This window comes from Globicephala melas, chromosome 15 (assembly GCF_963455315.2).
Source record: "Globicephala melas chromosome 15, mGloMel1.2, whole genome shotgun sequence".
Classification (NCBI taxonomy): Eukaryota; Metazoa; Chordata; class Mammalia; order Artiodactyla; family Delphinidae; genus Globicephala; species Globicephala melas.
Window position 1 is genome coordinate 72,044,528 of NC_083328.1, and position 20,997 is coordinate 72,065,524.

Here is a 20,997-nt window from a genome sequence, read left to right on the forward strand (position 1 = left end):
TATGAAAATACAACGGTTGTCACAGTCCCTACTGCTTCCTTTCATAGAACATAGCATGTACAAAGGAGGGAAAGGCAGAGAGTGCTATGAAGAGGGGGCTGAATAGCTGGGGCTAAGAAAGGTGACAGGAGGAAAGAGAAAATAGGAGAAGAAGAAAAGAACTAAGAGATTCTTCCCACCATCACCCAACCCCTATTCTCTGGACCTGAGCTGTCTAATATGGTAGCCACTAGCTATATGTGACTATTTACATTTATTAGGAGTAAATAAAAAAATCCACTTCCTTGGCTGCACTCACCACCTCCCAAGTGTTTAATAGGCACATGTAGTTCGTGGCTATCATATTGGATGGCACAGACACAGAATGTTTCCCTCACCCTGGAAAGGTCTATTGGACAGCACTGAAAAACACCCAATTCTACCTATAAGTGTAGGAGAATTTGAAGTCCAGGACAAGTGGAACCCTGTGACTGTAACATCCTCAGCCCATGGGAAGACAAGAGTAGAATCTTCTGAAGTGGGACAGACGAGTGCCAGGCTCCTGTGTGACCTGGCACATATACTCTCTAAGACTCAGTTTTCTAATATTAATGAGTAATATAAATATTTTACTGGATATTATAGGAAAATTACATAATTAACTAAATTCTTATGATAACCATGTGAGCTATTAGGCCCTTTTTGTGTGTGTGTGTGTGTGTGTGTGTGTGTGTGGTACGCGGGCCTCTCACTGTTGTGGCCTTTCCCGTTGCGGAGCACAGGCTCTGGACACGCAGGCTCAGCGGCCATGGTTCATGGACCTAGCCGCTCCGTGGCATGTGGGATCTTCCCGGACCGGGGCATGAACCCAGGTCCCCTGCATTGGCAGGCGTACTCTCAACCACTGCGCCACCAGGGAAGCCCTAGGCCCATTTTTAAAAATAAATTTATTTATTTTATTTATCTTCATTTTTGTCTGTGTTGTGTCTTCGTTGCTGCGTGCAGGCTTTCTCTAGTTGTGGCGAGTGGGGGCCACTCTTGGTTGAGGTGCCTGGGCTTCTCATTGGGGTGACTTCTCTTGTTGCACAGCACGGGCTCTAGGCGTGCGGCTTCAGTAGTTGTGGCTCAAGGGCTCTAGACCACAGGCTCAGTAGTTGTGGCGCACAGGAAGCATGTGGGATCTTCCTGAACCAGGGCTCGAACCCGTGTCCCCTGCACTGGCAGGCCAATCCTTAACCACTGCACCACCAGGGAAGCCCCTGATTTTAACAGAGGAGAAACCAGAGTTTAAGACTGTGCTCAAGGTCACATGGTCAGCAGCAGAACCTGGCTTTGGACTCAGGCCTCTGGCTTCAGAGGCCACATTCCTACCCACCTAACTACCCCGGTTCCTCATATGCAAATGAAGCCGCCTTTGTTGGATTCTCCCAGAAACAGAAACTGAGACAAGGACTTAAGTGCAGCTGGTTTATTTGGGAGGTGGCCTCAGGAAGTACACAGGGGGGGGTGGGGTGGGGAAGTGAAACAGGGAGGGGAAGGAAGCCACTACAGGGTAGGTTAAGGACCAGGTTACACTGTGGGCAATGGAGCTTAATCTTGATGGGGGAGACAGTGTAGAACATGCACCTCTGAGTTATCCCACCTAAGGAACGAGGGAGGTAGGTATTCATCCATCAAATCCTTGTCATTTGTAGATGGCTGTTCCCCAAAGCATTAACTCTGGCGCTTATGTCTTGAGCTCAAGGGCTAAACAAGCTCCAGTAACCACACAAGGCCCCCCAGGCAGAGGCCATGGGTGCTTGAAGTAGGGAACAAGGACGTGTATATGGAGGGCATGTGAGTGGGGTACCAACATGAGGCTACATAGGAGATTGGACTGAGTGCTCTCTTTAACAAATTAGTGGCTAGTTGAGCTTGGCATTAGGTATTTTTACATCATAAAATTTGAAACCATAATGATTAACAGTCTGCCAGAAAATGTTTACAGGGAAAGCCTGGAGGTACAATTAGACATCTGAGCTGATTTTCAACATGGATGACAGAGTAAAGGGTTAATATTGATATACAAAGATCTCTTTGAGAGGGAACGGGTCAGGGCACAACCTCTATAAGGATGACATAGCCGTTGAGGATACAACATAAGCTGGTTAGAACCAACTAGGTCCAAGATGGCAGAAGATTCGACTTCCAGTAGACCTTGAGCCTCATTATACACTCATTGTAATACACTAGTGTATGCTAAATGACTCACCAGCTCCATGACAGTTTCCGAGGCCGACCATCAAAGATCAAAAAGTGGGCAGTGGCCCAATTCCTGGAAATCTCTGCCCCTTCCCCAAATAGTTGGAATAATCCTCTTACTCCTTAGCCTATGAAATTACCCAGCCCATAAAAACTAACCATCCCATATTTCGGTCCGTTTCACCTTCTGAGATGGTCCACAGTCTGTCTGAGGAGTATGTTTCTCCCAAGGCCATTCTCGCCTTTTGAGACAGACCACATCTGTCTATGGAATGTGTATCTCTCTAAATAAATCCACTTCTTACCTATCACTTTGTCTCTCACTGAATTCTTTCTGTAATGAGACGTAAAGAACCTGAGCTTCATTAAGTCCTGAGACCAGGTGTGTGATCTCGATGAAAAGTCAGTGAGTTCAAGTCCCAATCTGGGTTCTGGCTAGGTTCAAGTCCTGGCCCGTGGGTTCTAGTCCCATCTGCATTGTGCAGTTTCATCTTCATTAGGTCTGGGACTTTGTCTAGTTAGTAGTGTAACTTCAACATGTGACACACAGTAAATACTCAAAGAATATTTGTTGAATGAATAAATGAAATTGATAAGAAAAAGACAATTTGGTAGAAAAGTGGGCAAAGGATATATACAGTTAGTTTATAGAAGAGGAAATTCAAATTGTTGATAAACCTTTGATAGGGTGTTGAATTTCACTAATAATTGGGAAAGTGTACATTAAAGCAACAATGAGCTATCTCTCTTCATCGATCAAACTGTCAAATAGTAAAATGAATGATGACGTCTAGTGATGGTGAGAATGAAAGTAAAGGTCCCTTCATATAGTTTTTAAAAACTATTTGAAAATATCTGTTAGCATTTACAATACACACACCCACAAATTCCATATCTAGAAATCTGTTTTATAGAAATAAAAGTACAAATGCCTAAGCATATGTGTACAAGCATGTGTGTTGTTACAACATGCTTTGCAGTAGTAAGAACTTGGATGCAGACTTAATGTACGTCAACAGAAGAATGGTCGAATCAATTGTGACAAGTCCACACCATGGAATATTACACAGTTATTAAAAAAGGAATGTGTCAGATCTGTGCCTACTAGCCTGGAATGATTTCCACCATATATGGTTAAGTGAGAAAGTGATTGCAGAAAAGTGATAAGATTTCTTTTTCTATGAAATAAACATATCGGACTTTCCTGGTGGCGCAGTGGTTAAGAATCCGCCTGCCAATGCAGGAGACACAGGTTTGATCCCTGGTCCGGGAAGATCCCACATGCTGCGGAGCAACTAAGCCCGTGCGCCACAACTACTGAGCCTATGTGCCACAACTACTGAAGCCCGCGTGCCTAGAACCTGTGCTCCGCAACAAGAGAAGCCTGCGCACTGCAACGAAGACTCAAAGCAGCCAAACAAACAAACAACCCTCCCCCCCAAAAAAACTAAACAACCAAACATATCCTTAGATATGAAGGAAGATACCTAACAGGCTGTTACAGGGAGGGGGCTGTAAAGACAGAGAAAAAAACAGTTATTTATGAAAGTGAAAATAATACGTATGGTATAATGTTATAGGAAAATATAAAACAGGAAATTTACCTATGATATCTTCGGGAAAGAAAAATCTGAAGGTATATACGGACAAGGACAACAAGGTGACACGTACAAATAAACATATTGATTTAATTTCAGGATGGGGCCATAGGTAATATTTTGGTCTTTTTTTTTTTGGCCGCTCTGCTTGTGGGAACTTGTGTTCCTCGACCAGGGATTGAACCTGGGCCACGGCAGTGAAAGCACCGAGTCTAAACCACTGGACCGCCAGGGAACTCCCCTTTGTGGTCTTTTTAAAGTGTCTGCTTCATATATATACCGTGAGCAGGAAAGAGTTGATTATTCATTGGGCTTCGGCTATATGAAAAGATGCAGAATTGTATTTCTTCATCTAGATTCCCAAACTTTATTTTCTTTCCCTTATTAATTCACTGAGAAGAATAGCTCTTTCCTCAGGGTTTGGCATTTTTGAAGGCAATCAGACTTTTGACTTTTGAGGATATTTCCTCCACATTATTGGGCCAAGAAAGTACCTGCATTCTTTGTTTTTGGGGTCTGGTGTATGCCCAAACTTAGGAGGAGGAAGGGGAAAGGAGAAAATGCCTTTCCACATAAAGAACTACAACTTGTGGCAAATGTCCTGAAGGGCTGTGGCAGTGCAAATAAGTTGTTTTGGCTGCTCAGCATCTAAACATCCTTCTTATTTGAGGAGAATGGGGCAGGGGCAGGACCCACCAAGGAGAACAAGAGGACACAGATAGTCTTTCCTACCTCCTGGCCACCAGAATATGGAGCATAAGCCATGATGGCCATTCTGACGTCCCTTCCCAAGACTTTGAGCCTTGAGGGAACGCTCGACTTCAGAGTCATTTAGAGGTTGCATTAGTTAACTATTGCTGTGTTAGAAATTACCCTAAAATTAGTGACTTACAAACATTTATTATCTCACCGTTTCTGTGGGCCAGCAATCCAGGAGCAGCTTAGGTGGGTGGTTCTGATTAGGGGGTCTCTCACAAGACTGCAGTCAAGGTGTCAGCTGGGTGTGAAGTCATTTGAGGCTTGACTGGGGCTGGAGGATCCACTTCTAAACTCTCTTATGTGGCTGATGGCCAGAAGCTGCGGTTCCTTGCCATCCATGTGGGTTTCTCTATAGACTACCTGGGTATCCTCATGACATGGCAGCTGGCTTCCCCAGAGCACCTGATGGGAGAGAGAGAGATAGGGAGAAAGAAGGAGAGAGGAAGGAGAGGCAGAGAGAGTTTATGCAACAGAGCACATACAACTGAAGCCTCAGTAGTTTTAGAAACTAACCTTGGAAGTGACATATCATCACTTCTGGTTTCTGCTGGTCACACAGACCAACCCTGGCGCAATGAGGAGGGTACTACCCAAGGGCGGGAAGGCCAGGAGGCAGGATCACTGAGGGCTCTTGGAGATGGGCTAGCACAGAGCTGGTTTGTAAGACCTGTTCTGTAGCAGAGTCTTGACTGTGTCCTGCCTCCTGTGGTTCCTGCCTGAGTCTGATTCTTCAGACTTCCCATCAATTCTACGAGTTGCCTGACATCCTTCCAACGCTCTCTTCTATTTCAGTTCACCAACTCTGTCTTCTTTTGCTTGCAATGGCAACCCTGACTAAAACGGGTGCTACAGGAGAGGACAGCGGTGGGAAAGGTGAGTTGGTAGTGGAGGAACTCACTTTAGATAAGGTAATCAGGGAAAGCCCCTCTGAGGAAGTACCATTTACCCAGAGGGCTGAATGGTGAGATAGCCAGCAGATGTAGTGTGGAAGGACAGACATTTCAGGCAGAGGGAGCAGCAGGGACAAAGGCTCTGAGGCGGGAGCTGAGAGGCCTGGATGGCTGCAGTGTAGCAGGCAAGTGGGCAAGTGGGGGGAGAGGTCAGCGGAAGCCAGATCACGCAGGATCTCGAGGTCATGGTAAAGAACTTGGATCCCTTCCGCCAACCGAATCCATCTCTTATTCCAGACATCAGAGTGTGAGAAGGCTGAGGATCAGACCTGAGGTCCCCTTGTCTGGGTATCAGGATCAGCTAAGGCAGTGAGTGCCTTTAACCAGATCATGATAAAGAACTTCTTTGTCAACTCACCCATCTGTTTTGCTAGCTTGTGGGTTTCCTTAATTTCTGGTTGGGTTCTTTCCTGAGTTCCTTAGTTACCTTTGATAAATTCCAACCCAACTCTGCTGAGCTGAGGGGAAAGATTTTTGTCCACTGTTGGGCCTGGGAATCCCAGCTAGAGAGTCCAGTCATCTGGGGAAGATGGGCAGTTACCCTGGATGGTGTGGGAATGAGCAGGTGGATTCCAATGGATCCCTTCAGTCTCATTTCACGGTCCCACATTCATTCAACAGTTGTTCAGCATCCAGCATATGCCTGGGCTCCCTGTGGGCCTCTGGCTACAAAGATCCTCTTTTCCAGGAATCAAGTTAGGTATGAGGGATGGCCCAGTCCCAACATTATCGAGTGACAGTTCCCTGTTACTTAAGGGCTGGTAAAAACCACTGGCCCTGCGTACCCTGCATTCCAAACGGGAGCTAGATACTTCCCCTCCAAGGTTTACTAAGGGGGTAGAACTTGTCCTATAGCCCCTAGCCCAAACCTTGCTTTCCTTTTCCTTGCCCATATAATAATCCTGGGGAGGGAGGGCTTCTCCGGTTTTATTGAGGAATATGGTGTCTATGGCAGAAGACAATCCCCACCTCCACACCTTTAATTGGGAGTCCCTCCTGTTTATTGAGGGGTGACTTCAAGAAGGGGATGCTGGGATGCTCTTTCCCAGTCGGGGTCTACTTGGTGGTGGACTTGCTATGCTTATCCGAGCAGGGAGGGAGAAAGATGGAGAGGGGAGGAAATGTAGTAGCTGGCCAGGATGTATGAGTTTCTCTGGGTCAAGTGGATGCTGCAGTCATTAGCCAGACTTGCCGGGACCCCACTCAAGCAGGCTGACTGCTGAACAAGAGGGTCCCACCGGTGGCAGGCGCCCTGGTGGTGGGGTACAGTAGGAGAGCTCAAGTCTGAGCTGGATGCTCCTTGTCAGAGAACCTTGCAGTGGAGAAGCCCTTACCTAAGAGACTTACTTATGCGCTCCATGAGACACCATGTATGGACCCTTGCTTCCCTGGGTTAGCCAGGAAAGCAGGGTCAAGCAACAGGGAGAGGGCTATATTGCAGAGGGCCGTTCCTGCTCCCTCCTCCCAATTTCAATAAAGGGAGGGTGCTAGGGCGTGTCTCCCAACCAGGCCATGCCCCCGCTTCCACTTTTTATCCAAACAGGTGGGGTCCCAGCACAAGTCAATCCTTGGATCAGTAAGGGAGATGATAAAATGAGATTTAAATTGAGTTTGAGAATAAAGCTTTCAAGGGTGGAGGTTTAACAACAGAAAGGGATCCAAAAGTAATGCAATCTGCCCAAGATGTCATTAAAGGATGGAAAATGGAGATTCAACACAGCAGGGCTGAAAGCAGAGATAGAGGGAAAAAAGCTTTATTATTATATCCCACCAGGTCGAGTTGCCTCAATGCACTGGTACTGTGAGTAAACAGAATAACTGAGACATGGCTTGGTAGGACTGAAGTCTGGCTTAGGTGAGCAGCTCCAGGGTGCCGAGAGGGCCCGGGGAGGCAGGTGTGCACATCCCAGGTTGGCTGATGGAGAGGGCTTTCCAGAGAAGGGGCACCTGAGTTGAGCCTTGAAGGATGAGAAAGAGTTGATTCATTGAAAGGACAGTGGGAAAGGGCTTTCCAGGGAGAGATGACAACACAGTCTGGAGAGTAAGTTGAAGGCAGAGAGGACAGTTAGAGAGGCAGGCCAGGAACCCCATGGCCTTGAGGCCCTGCGGGCTTAAGGAGTGAGGGCTCTGGGGAGTTGATTCAAACCTGGGAGCAGCACAATTGGGTTTGCATCTTAGAACCATCTAGTAGCCGGATTCTGGCAGTGCTGTGGACTTGAGCTCCAGGCATGCTTCTCATCCATTCACCTGGCCCTGGGACCCCCACCTCCCTGCAAAGGCCATTTCCTCTGTGATTCCAAAATCCTGGGTCCCCACTCTTTGGAACGTCCTTTGCCCTACTCCCATCACTGAACCCTTCATAGTTCCACCCTTTGATGGGACTCTGAAATATTGCCACCCTCCCCATAAGTCATCATCTCTCTTTCCTTCTCCAGCGCAAGGAGATTCGATGCCTTCTCTGGGCCCATGCCCGCCAGCCCATGTCTCCTTGGGATATGCATATACTAAAATATCTTCCCTTTATCTCATCTGGTTTTCACCCCACGGGGCCACCCGAAGGCTACTATTTATTCTTTCACATAGTAATTTAAGCTGCTTTAACTGCTGCTATGATATGTTTTAACATAATTAATGTTTTAATTCTGTGTACTTGTTTCCCAAGGCAGTTTTGTGAAGGGCCCAATTTTAGAATCAAGCAAATAATGAATAAGTAATGGCTGAAGTTATTATAGTAACTCCCTCCCTAGCCCCCTTAGGAATTAAAACTGTGCTTGTTTTTTCAGTGTGGGTTAAAAAGGGAAAAGATATTTTAATGTTCTCTCTATCCCAGGCATGCTTGTGTGGCTTTCATGACGTCCTCTGGTCTTAGTTTTCAAGTGTTCTGGGACTACTGGTGTCTGACCGTCAACTTGAGGTCTGTGTTGGGACTACCAGCTTTGTATCTCCTTCCCGATGGAGGCTGTGCTTAGAATAAGAAAAACCTACTCATTTATTCATTCAGCAAATGCGTATTGGTGCCCAGGCCTGGCATAGATTCAGTCCTGCCCTCAATGAGCTCACCATCAAATAGGGCCAGGCAGATGGGAGTGATAGTCCAGCATGCTCATGATGTGGGAACATGGGGGCAGGGCCGAAGGTGGGGTGGAGTATCTACCTTTGTCCCAGGGAGTTAAGAGGAGGCTTAACTGAAGAGGAGGAGAAATTTAAACTCATTCGAGGAAGGAGAAGGAAGAAAACAGCAAGACACAGAATAAACAACTGTGTGTTTGGAAAGTGGGGGGACGGCAAGTATGGCTGAAGCCAGCGTGCATGGAGGACATGGCAGGGTGTGAGTGGAGGAGGAGAGGGTGGGTCTGAGCGGAGACTCAGCTGTGACAGGAGAAGGAATTTGGAGCATCCTGAGGGCCTAGGGGAGCGCAGAGCTTTTAAGCAGTGAAGTGCCCTGATCAGACCAGATCCTACAAAAGAGAACTGCAACAAAGTGAACAATGAGGGGGAGAAAGAGAGAGAGAGAAAGGGTGGTGGTGGTGGTGGTGGGGAAGCTGCCTGGAACATAGCAGAGATTCAACAAATACTTATTGAATGAGTGAGGCTGTTGCAACAGCCCAGGTGAAAGATGCTGAGCCTCCGAATTAGGGTAGTGGCGGGGGGGCGGGGATAGAAAAGAGGCGATGGATTCCGGAGGTAGAATCTGCAGGTCTACAAATGTGCCCTTTGCAGCGGAAGCCAGGAGAATGGGGTTAGCAGCCCTCTCCTCTCCCATCCTCCTTGATCTGTGCAGTTTGGCCTTTTGGCCCAGTCCAGAAATTCAGAGCTTGGGGGGGGCATCACCCCAACCACTGTCTAGTTCAAACTCCTCAGGTTTCATTGAAGAAAACTAAGGCTCAAGGAAACTCAGCCCATCAGAAGCAGAGCCTAGGCCAGAACCCAGGTGCTTCCTGCTGCAGAGCAGCGTGTTAACACTGGTTCAAGAGCAGCTAGGAGGGTTTGAATTGGGGAAATAATAAGTGCAAGGGTGTGTGTGTTTCTGCAGAACTAGGGGGTCTCCAGGGTCCTAAGATTCTCAGGGGGTCCTACGATCCCACGAAAGGCTGATCTACTCTGAGTGCCTGTCTTCAGGCGGCGGATGGGAACTGGGATGGAACACAATCTGGTGGGGGCTGCATGGCTGGATGGATGGCTGGACGGACGGCTGGATGGACGGGGAGGCTGGGACGCTGCGCCCACGCGAGGGAATTTCCTTTGAAAGAGAGCGAAACTGTAAGGTGAGAAACTCTTTTCCATGAAAGGCCTCCCCAGCCCTCCTCCCACCACTCAGCTGTGACCTTCCCGTTTTCTGGGAACTTCCTCAGACCTCTCCATCGCGGTGTGGGACGCTTTCGGTTCTGCCGGGATTGCCGGAGGCGGCGGGGAAGAACGCGGGGCGCGGGGGGAGTCTTCCCAACACCCATAGGGATCTCTCTTCACTCCCTTCGCGTCCTCCCCACCCCCAGGAAGCGGGCTTCCTCCTAGGCCAATTCAGTTCGGCCTTTGTAGTCCCGGGGGGGGGGGAGGAGTCTCAAGAAGGGCTGTCCTTGGAACCACGCCTCCCGATTCCCCCACCCCTCCCCGCCCAAGGCGCGTCCCTAAACTCCTTGGGGAATTAGACTACCCGGGACTGTCCTGGGGGAAACCCCAGAGAGGTGACTCGCCCGGAGCTCCGCCCCCGTCAGCGAGGCTGGTCGCGATTTGTCCCCTAAGACCCGCCCCTTTCCTGGGAGGGTCCATGGGCTGGGACAGTGGAAGTGGAAAAGGCCGGGTCCTGGCGCTTTCTCCCCTCGCCGCCGGGTTCTCACCTCGCCATGGTTCGTCTGCCTCTGCAGTGTCTCCTCTGGGGCTGCTTTCTGACCGCCGTAAGTTGAGTTTCTGTTCCGACCGGAGGCGGGAATTTGAAATTAGAGAGTAGGGAATGGGAAAAGAAACAATACTTCGGGGAGGGGACCTTCCAAGCTGATTTTGGGGGGACAGGAAGGTGGGTGGAAGCTGGGTAGGGTACCCCGGGTCCGGGCTGAATGAGGTGGGCTGCCTCTCTCTCCTCCCAGGTTGGGGTCCCAGGTAGCCCACAGAGGGCGCATAGTGGGGTCGCTGCAGGAAAAGTGCCTAGCCAGCGCAGATGGGGTTGGGATTTTGGGAACCTGAAGGCTTGATCTGGTCAAAAGACTGGAGTCTGGGTCTGCGTCAGAGGCTGGCCACAAAGAGATGGTGAGGGGTTTCAGAAGCGGGAAGGGAGGGCAGCCAAGTGAAGGGGCGGGTCTGGCTAGTTTCCCTTCTCTTTCCCATTGTGGACAGAGGCCAGCCTCTGTGAGTGGTTCATCTCCTTGCCAGCTGGGGCTGCCTTCTTCCAGGGCATCTTTTGGGAACAAGGGATGAGTGTAGAGGCCCAGGTGCTTCTTTGAGAAGGCAAGGAGCTTTGAACACTCCCACCACCGGCCGCAAATCCTGGGTGATCCAAGTTAGGAGGAATACCCAAGGCTGTGTCTCTGCCTCCTGAATTTAAGACGACATAGAGGACTCTCAGGGGAGCTGAACAGTTCATGGGACCATGAAAGGGCTAGGAGACCAGCAGGGGTTTCTCTAGGCACGAGAGGGGCTCAGATATGCCCAACCAAGCACATCTCCGGGATTTTCAGAGTTCCACACTTGGCTCGCTTTTAGTTTAAGTGTATTTTTGTAGTTCCTCATTCTGGAGGCTGGGAATCCCCCAAGTACCGGACACTCTCATCGCAACCCCCCTGGTCTCCCCCTAACTTTCAAGGGCTGTAGTTTCTGGCATGAAGGCAGGGCAGGAGTGACCCATGAAGTAGGGGGTTAGCAGCAAGGGAAGAGATTTCATGGGAAAGCTGCTTTGGTCCCAGAGCTTTCATTTTCACTCTAAGTAATGGCTCTTAGGGAGAAAGGAGGCAGGAAGAGGGCTCTTGGAGGAGGAGTGGAGGAAAAGCCAGGGGAGGTAGGGTGAAGGGTGGTCGTGGTTTCTCAAGAACAATCTCCCAATTTTAGCTCCAGGTGGAGACTAGGCTGTGACAACAATAACTGGGGCTATTTGTTGAGAGCTTCCTGTGGGCCAGGAAGCTTTACACGCACTCTAGGTCTGATTTCTTTTAACCGCCGCATTATACAGGTGAGCAAACTGAGGCTCAGAGAGAGAAAATGTCTTGCCCCAATCCTCATAGCTAGGTGGAACCTGAATATAAATCTCCATCTGCCTGATTCCTGAGCCTGCCTCTCAGATGGTGAGAATCTCCAAGCCTTGGTCCTAAGCTCCTTCGTGTCAGAAGGATCGAAGCTGTGAAGTGGGAACTGGGGATTGACAGATTTACAGAGGAGGAGCTGTATTTCTTGTGTGTTTGAAAATGGCGTAAAGGACTTTCATTGCTCTGGGAGTGTGGTGGGAAAGTCCATAGGCTTGCGGGGAGAACATTCATGGGATAGTGTGTTGCGATGTGATGGTGGGAGCAGTAGCCTTTGCTATTTCCTTCCCCATTTGGGGTCAGATACACTTTTGTAAGTAATTTGCCCACCCAGGCTGAATGAGAGCTACCAATTAGGCAGGATCCTGGAAGCCAGCCAGTTAGCCAGCTTGCTAGGCATCCAAGCAGATACTCATATATGTATGATAATTAAAGCTGCCATTCAATGAGCACCTACTATGTTCCAGATACTATGCCAGGCCATGTACATCTATTCTTTCTCATCTTCACAACCTAATCTGTGGGGCAGGTATTATCACTCCCATTTTAGAGATGTAGAAACTGAGGCTAAGAGAGGCAAAATAGCTAGTTAAGTGTTACAAAGTCAAGATTGGAGCCTTAAGCTATTTGACCCTTAAAGCTGTGTTCTTTTCACAGGCTGTTCCCAAAGTGTGGGATGATTTAGGCAGCACAAGGACATAGAATTAACAACATAGGTTCACTTTACAGTTCTGTTTAAAATCCTTTTCATTTTTTCAAGAAGGAAGTCGCTGGAGCTAGAATATAGTTAATACCTCTCAAATGCCTGCTAATCCTCCTTTTTAAACAAAAATCAAGAGCAGGCCTGAGGTAGAGGGCTGTCAGCAAGCAAAGCGATCAGCTGGGGTTTAATAAATAACATCGTTTTGTTTCTGTTGAGTTTATTTTTAGGGTTGCCTTTTATTTATGAGAAGTGATACTGGTTTTTCTCTCATGGCAATGATGTGAGGTTTACATTGAAAATAAATGTATTTAAATGAACAAGAAGTAATGAATAGCTTGGGTGGTACCTGGATGTAGTGAAAATAGTGCAGATGAGACTCAAGTTGTTGGAGAGAGGGAGTATTGAAACCTGAGTTCTCATTTGGATTCTATCACTGTGTGACCTTGGGCAAGTGACCCACCCTTTCTGGTCCTCAGTCTCACCATGTGTAAAGTAAAAGAGTTGGATTTTATTCTTCCGGCTTCTCCATCCTTGCATTTCATGAGAGAAGGGTTGGATGATCAGATGATGGGACTTGGAGAGGGGAAGAGGGTGGGGAGCAAAAGAATAGAAGGAAGAGGTCAGGTGCTAAATATAGCCCCTGTCCAGACTAGGACCAGCTGGAGTCAGCCAGCTTCAGGACTCCAGGGGAGATGCTGGAGTCCTCATGTGCTCTTGGGTTTTTGGGTAGAGGAAAGACTCAGGAGTCAAGCCAGAAGGAAGATCTGTTTAGTTCAGTGACTATTGTGAGTTTCCAGCGCAATTACTTTGTAAAATACCAGATTGATTCTCTGGGTGCCTTTGTCATCATACTAGTTGGCAGTTTAGTTAAAAACAAACACAACAAGTAATATGCAGGCGCTGTTTCTCTGCTTTGGACTTCCACCTCAGTTCTAACCTCTGTCCTGGCTGATTTGCACCTGTCTGCCAAGGCTATATCGGAGATTTCAAGATCCCTTCAAATTGCCCAATTTTGTTTTTAGGTCCACGCAGAACCACCCACTTCATGCAGAGAAAACCAATACGAAACAAACAGCCGGTGCTGTAATTTGTGCCCACCAGGTGAGATGCTAACCCTTTAGCCCCATAGTGGGACCTCTCTTGGTTTGCTGGCAGATACAGACCCCCTGTGTCAATTATAAACTCGTGTCTTGACCCCTGGCATTTTCCATCCCTGCCCCAGGATGTTCTGGGGTCCCTCTCTGCCTACCCAGAACTTAGGGTTCCTATCTCTTCTATGTCCCTTACCAGACTATGAAAGTTGGAAGAGTCTGAGACTGTCATCGTTGACTCTCCCTCCCTAAAGCCCGGCCTCATCAGTTTTCAGTTCAGTGTCTGACTCACTGAGTGAGCCAGAGCTACCTCATTTCCTGATGTTTTCCAGGACAGAAACTGATGAATGACTGCACAGAGGTCACCGAAACAGAATGCCTTCCCTGCAGTAAAGGCGAATTCCTAGCCACCCGCAACAGTGAGAAATACTGTCACCAGCACAGATACTGCAACCCCAGTGCGTGGGCTGCTGGGGAAGGGGCACTTGGGAGCTGGGCCGATATTCCAGCTCGTTGCTGACAGCACAGCCGTTCTGTTTGTTTGTTTGTTTGTTTTTCATAGCGAGGGTCTGTTCTGATCGGTTAGAGTCTGGGTTGTCTTGGTTGTTACTTAATTTGATTGCCACCCCTACTTGGAAGAGGGTCTAAGAGAAAAAGAACAGGAAGTATGAGGATCGGGGCCCCCCAAGCATGGCCAGTAAGGGGTTCCCATCCTTCTTGCCCATCCCTGCCCAGACTTAGGGCTCCAGATCCAGACGGAGGGCACCTCAATAACAGACACCATTTGCACATGTGACGAAGGCCATCACTGTACCAGTCACACCTGCGAAAGTTGCACCCCGCACAGCTTGTGTCTCCCTGGCTTCGGGGTCAAGCAGATGGGTAAGTGGTCTGTCTGGGAATCAGCTCTAGAGGCAGGAGAGAGGAGGTGAAGGCCAAAGGAGCGGGGCTGGGCAGTGGGCACTCAGCCCTGGTGGGGAGGGACCAACCTACGCAGATATCTCCACCAGAGCAGGTGGGAAATAGAAACTTTGCCTCCTGCCATGGGGATCTGCCTTGAGAGGGCAGTGGGAGAAGTCTTCCTGGGGCCTGCCTGCAGCAGGATGCTGGGGGGAGAAGGGCTTAAGGCAGGATGCTCTTCCAGGCCTGCCTGCCTACCAGTTCCCTTGAGAGCCAGACAGGTGGTCCGCCGTGATGATTAACTCCTCCTCTACCCTCTCAGCTACAGGGGTTTCTGATACCATCTGTGAACGCTGCCCGGTCGGCTTCTTCTCCAGTGTGTCATCTGCTTTTGAAAAGTGTCACCCTTGGACAAGGTATAAGGACTCATCCCTTGTGTTTCCTGCCCCGAGAGGGGCATGGGACCTGCTTCCATTCTCTCCGGCTACCTGCCCTTCAGCCCCTGCTCCCCATGTCCACACACACTCGTGCACCTGTAGAACTTCTAGAGTGACCTCGTGGCCAACTAGACAGACACTTTTCAGCATTTCTTGCCTTCTCTCTCTTGGTGGTAATAGATACCGCTGATCTCTGATCTTTGGTGAAGCCCTCCCTTCTTGGGGGCACCGTGACGCCTCTCTTCCATTCCTTGTACCCCTCCTCTGCTCCTCCTTAACTGGTTTTCTAGGCCTCTATTCTAGGCTCTACTCTCCCATCACCTTGCCCGCCTCCCCTGGACCATCTATCTCATCCGCACACTTGGCTTCGGCTACCATTGCCCTTGGACGTTTCCCAATCAACATCTCCTGTTGAAATTTGTCTCCTGGGTCCCAGACTGTCATATCTAACTGCCGAGGGTATACCTCTGTGCAGACAACCCACAGGCACCTGCCTGCTCCCCATACCCGCTGTGAAAGGCACAAGCATGCCTCTGGGCACCCGTTCCAAAGTTCCCCTTACCCCCTTCCCCAAATCAGTCACCAGGTCCTGTCCATCTGACCTTCCAGATGTTTTGGGACTCCTCCTCCTTTTCACTTATCCCCACCGTCACCACGTTAGCTTGGGCTTCATCACCAGCTGCCCTGCCTCTACTCTCTCCCCTTCAGCTAGTTCTCCATCCCTTTGGCGAAGGAAACTTTCCACCATTCATTTTGGATCACGGCACTCCCTGTTAAAATGCTTCATGGCTCTCTGTGCCTTTAGGATAAAACCCTGACTCCTGTGCATGGCCTCCGACCTTCTAGCTCCACTTCCTGACCTCTTCCCACATCGTGCTGCTTGCAGTCCTGTCAACACACTGTTCGTTCTCTTGCATCAACCTCTTCTGCCTGGAATACCTTAAACACACGCCTGATTAACCTTTTACATTTAATTTGAAAAAACGAGTAAGACAGGCGTGAGGACAGAAGGCACAGAAGGGCCTCTAGTGATATGCTTCCCTTTCACCAACCATCCAGCAGCCACTGGACCATGTGTGTCCTTCTAGAGAGTCTATGCACAAACAAATACATGCACACACATGCAGACATATTTTTCACACAAATAGTAGCATCCCATATATACTTTGTTATTTGTTTACTGTCTGCCTTTCTCCAGTAGATGGTAAACTCCTTAACTATAGAGACTTGACTTTTTTTATTCCACAGATGCATCCCTTATGCCTAGAACAGTGCCTGATGCATAGTAGGTGCTCAATAAATCTTTACTGATAAATGTTCAATGAGAAAGGGAGGCTCCTTTATGTCATAGAACCAGAGCACTGGGTTCCAAACTCACTCAGCTTAGAAGGGGTGGAAGTGTGACCCTCATCTGAGCCTCGGTGCCCTCATTCAGAAAATAGGAATGACCTTCATTTTACAAGGTTTGAGGAAAAGACATGTAACGTGCTTCGAAAACTCTTAAGCACTCTTCTTGTGTATGTGCTTTCTTTGAAGCTTCTTTCTCTTTTTCCAGCTTTAGATGTTTTGTTCCTTTGCAATGTCCTTCTCTGTCCATCCCTTTCCATTCCTCCTGGGACCACTTTGGCCCAGTCTTCATCATCTCATGTTTGGATTCTGTCGATGGCCTCCTGGCTGGCATTTTTCTGTCATTTCTCCTCCGGGGAGCTCTCTGGCCAACTAAGTCCTCTCACAACTTAAGTCATCTGGTTGGATGCTGACATGACCCACTAGCTGAATCCAGCTGAAACCTTCATGGCTGATTCTCAGTGATCTGGTTCTAAAGACCCAATTTTCCAGAGTTTCCTTATACCATCTGGCTCGTCACCCACCTAATCTCCCATATCGTGTTGTCCTGCTTGAAGAGAAAATACTGATGCTCTAAATTTTATATCCCTCGAGGGCCCACTCAGCTCTGACTTCCCCAGGGAAGTCTTTCTGGATGACCCTCAAACCAGAGATTCTCAGCTGAGCAGTTTTCTCCCTCAGGGAACATTTGACAATATCTGGAGACATTTTGGTTGTCACAGCTGGGGAGGAGAAGGCTACTGGTGTCTAGTGGGTAGAGGCCAGGGAAGCTGCTGAACATCCTACAATGTACAGGACAGGTCCCACCACGGAAGAAGGATTATGTGGCCCCCAAACGTCAGTAGTGCCGAGCTTGAGAAGCCCCCATCATCCCTCCATTCCAGCCATTGTGGATTCTGTCTCCTCTTCTCTGAACAATCCCCTGTTCACATGAGCCTGTATCACAAAGCTTGGCCCTCATCAGAGGCTCTCCTTACTCCTTCAAGATATACCATCATCTTTCCTCTGCACTCACGAGCTCTGTAAGAACAGAGTCTGTGTCATCCCCATAGTAACCAGCCCAGGAGGGTGCACATAATATGTGCTCAGTGAACCTGGACTTGCTGGTTGTTGGCTGTCTCCCTATGGGGTTGGAAATCGCATGGTTGGGGAAACTTAATGTCTCTTTCTTTGTGTGTGTGTGTGTGTGTGTGTGTGTGTGTGTGTGTGTGTGTGTACACGTGTCTATACACAGCTGCGAGAGCAAAGGCCTGGTGGAACAACATGCAGGGACTAACAAGACAGATGTTGTCTGTGGTGAGTCCTGGAGAACGGGCCCCGGCAGCAGGCTAGGAAGGTGGGGAGCTGAGGGGAAGACTGGGGCACCTGGAAGCACCAGTGGGGAAAGAGGGAGGGGAGGCAAAGCAAGAGGAGGAGCAGTCTGGAACTGTGGCAACCAGCTCTGCCACTTATCTGTGGAGCCTGGGCAAGTTAGTCCCCCCCCCCCGAGCCTCAGTTTCTTCATCTGTGAAATAGGATACTACCACCTCCCTTAATAGGGTGGTATAAGTACCTGGCATGGGTTCTGACACTTTGGAGGTGCTCCCTCAGTGCTATTCTGCTACCCTGCACGTTGAGGGCCAGCATGGTGTGACTCTGTTTCCTCTCAGGGCTGTAGTTTTTTTTTTTTAGGCTGCACCACGCGGTTGCAGGATCTTAATTCCCCCACCGGGGATCAAACCCAGGCCACAGCAGTGAAAGCCCAGAATCCTAACCTCTAGGCCACCAGGGAACTCCCTCAGGGCCTCAGTTTTGATTTTAGAATGAGGAGGTTGGCATACGGCACAGGTCACAGACTCACATAATTACGGGGATTAGGCAGGATCATGTTAATGAGTGAAAAGATCAGGGGTAAGAAAAATACACTCTCTTCTTTTCCTTAAAATTCACTTGCCTCTTGGCAGGGCTGGGACTAGAGTGAGGTGAGAGGGGCACTTGCCTTGGGCACAGTATTTAAGGGCGTGCCAGAAAAATGCCGTAATCAAGATAACCATTTGATTCAATATTAAAAAAATCAAAATTCATGCAAAAAATCCATAACGAACAGAATAGCAACATTTTAAATAAAGACAGGATCCAACCCTGTATTTGTACAACCTTGTCTCACTTGCCTCACCCTAATCCCATCCCTGGTTCCAGTAAAACTTTACTTAAAAAAACAGGCAGCTGGCCTGTGGGCCAGACTTTGCTGATATGATTTTTTAAAACATGACATTAAAATATGACTTATCTTGATTACTGAGTTTTTTAAGAAAATATTTATTTATTTATTTGGCTGCACTGGATCCTGTGTTACGGCATACAGGATCTTTAGTTGAGGCATCCGGGACCTTTAGTTACGGCATGCGGGGTCTTTTAGTTGCAGCATGTAGGTTGGCGTGCAGGCTCTTAGTTGTGGCATGTGGGATCTTAGTTCCCTGACCAGGGATGGAACCCAGGCCCCCTGCATTGGGAGTGCAGAGTCTTAACCGCTGGACTGCCAGGGAAGTCCCAGTTATTGAGTTTTTTTGGTGTCCCCTTAAATTTTGTCCTGAGGCAGTGCTTCACTAGCCTTACCCTAGTCCTTACCCTGTCTCTTGGTCTTTTTTTCATTTTCCCATTTAGAATAGAGACTTAGGCACAAGAAATACTTTCCCTTCTCCTCCATTCTTCTATAACAAAGGCAATGTTACAGACATAAATGATGCTGGGCCTTGGTATTGGGCAAAGAGTAGGGAGGGGTGGCAGTGTAGCGAGCCGGTAGAGACAACTATCACCACTCAGTTCTGGCCAGTGGGCGCCATGTGGGCTGCTGGCCCACTAGGGCTGGATCTTCCCAATTTGCAAGAGAAATCAGATATCCAGATTTTAAATACACAATCTCCCATTTAAAAATGTCGGCAAATATTAAAAAAAAGAAAAAAAATGTGCCAGTCACACTAAAGACATCTGCTGGCCACATTTTACCAGGAGCCACCTGTTTGAAACTTCTGATATGGATGAGTTTAGACATTGAAGTCCAGCAAGGTGCAGCAGCTTCGGGAAGGGCGGTGGGGAGCCATCGCTGAAGTCTTGATCTCTCCAGGTTTCCAGAATCGGATGCGAACCCTGGTGGTGATCCCCATCACGATGGTGATCCTGTTCACTGTCCTGTTGGTATCTGCCTGTATCAGTGAGTCCCCAGGTGGGGAGGTGATGGGGGAAGAGGCAGCAGAAGGTACAATTGACGGGTCACCTGTTTCCTGATCTGGCCTCAGTGACTCCCCATCCTATATGTTTTTCTCTCTCTCTAGGAAAGATGGTCAAGAAGCAGGAGACTAAGGTAGGTCACCCTGGGGAACCGGCTGAGTTTTGTCAGACTGGAAAGAAAGACTGATTCATTGTTGCCTATATGGCAGAAACATTGATTCAAGGTCTGTTCCCTCACCCCCTCCCCTGTGCTCCAGGGCTCTTCCCCTTCTCTCCCTCAGCACCCGCCTTTTTCATCTCCTGAGCTCACCTTCCCACAGAGCTGCCCTAGCACCGCTGGCAAAGTCTGACATTTGCTCTTCTTTCCTGGCATTGGATATGTGGGGGAACCGCATCTTTGGGGCCTTGGTGTGGGATCCATGGGTGGGTGATGGAGGGACATTTCCTTAACCCCACTGGCTCCTACTGCGGAAGCTTCTTGACACCCTTGGTGTGGCCAGCAGGGGGCAGGACGCACCCATGGAATGAGCACTGACCCTCCGTTTGGGAAAGGGGAAGGGGTGAAGAGTGGAATCGCTTCCAAGGAAGGGCTGAGATGCTAGGGGTAACCCCAAGCCTTGTCTCCCCAGGCTCTGCACCCTAAGGCTGAAAGGCAGGATCCTGTGGAGACGATTGATCCAGAGGATTTTCTCGGCCCCCACTCCACCCCTCCAGTGCAGGAGACCTTACACTGGTGTCAGCCGGTCGCCCAGGAGGATGGCAAAGAAAGCCGCATCTCCGTGCAGGAGCGAGAGTGAAGCTGTGTGTGCCCAGGAGCGTGGTGGCACCGGAATGTGGGCACGTGGCTGGAGAGCCTGGGGCTGCTGCTGGTGAGGGCGACAGCCCCCCTCTGCCTGCACCCCTGCAGTCCAGAAACAGTTCACCTCGGGGAACCTTTCACCCCAGCCGTGGAGCCCATTCAGTCTCCCAACTTGATATCAAAGATGGTAACAAAACTTTGGGGAGGCCGTACAAGGGTATCCACCAAACCTTCCAACCCAGCGGTTCGGTGCCAACAGGTGTAACGCGGTGGCTTCTGGGAGCCCAGGAGGCATATGCATAGATACACATCGCAGCACTGTTTGTGACAGTGAGCAACTGGAAGCTGCTTAACTGTCCATCAACAGGGGACTGGCTAAATAAAACTGTAATATATTTATGCAGCAGGATCTTGAAAACACTGTCATGGGGGGAAAACAAAAGCAGGTTGTAGAATGGTGGGCATGGAAACATTTTTTTTAAAGCAAGTAACCCAAAACAATATATCTTCTACAGATATGTGTATAAACATAGTATATGTTATATATGTCGGGATGGCAGGGGGGTTCTGGAAGGACACACACAACATGCACAGCTCAAAGAATTGTAATGTCTTGGTTGGGGAAGAAGGGTCCAGGGGAGGGTTGGTTAAAGAAAGATTTGACTCTCCCATAATGCTTCATTTTTTTCCCCCAAAAGGAGAGTGAATTCACAGACTGCTTATGTAATTAAAAAGTCATCAAACGTGTAAAAAGAAAAA

General features: G+C 48.9%; 1 protein-coding gene across 2 annotated transcripts; it reads left to right on the plus strand.

Moving 5' to 3' along the window:
• The first annotated feature begins 10,298 nt into the window (after positions 1-10,298).
• On the plus strand, positions 10,299-20,378 carry CD40 (CD40 molecule). Of its 2 annotated transcripts, XM_030848739.3 has the most exons (9): positions 10,299-10,419; positions 13,480-13,558; positions 13,881-14,006; positions 14,284-14,430; positions 14,771-14,864; positions 17,467-17,528; positions 19,336-19,422; positions 19,544-19,572; positions 20,069-20,378. In XM_030848739.3, exons 1-9 carry the CDS (start codon positions 10,369-10,371, stop codon positions 20,234-20,236), a joined length of 843 nt encoding a protein of 280 aa, XP_030704599.2. In that variant the 5' UTR covers positions 10,299-10,368; the 3' UTR covers positions 20,237-20,378. The 2 variants fall into 2 exon arrangements, with proteins under 2 accessions (XP_030704599.2, XP_060140639.1); XM_060284656.1 differs by lacking the exons at positions 19,544-19,572; positions 20,069-20,378 and having other exon boundaries at positions 17,467-17,568; positions 19,336-19,530.
• The last annotated feature ends 619 nt before the right edge of the window (positions 20,379-20,997 follow it).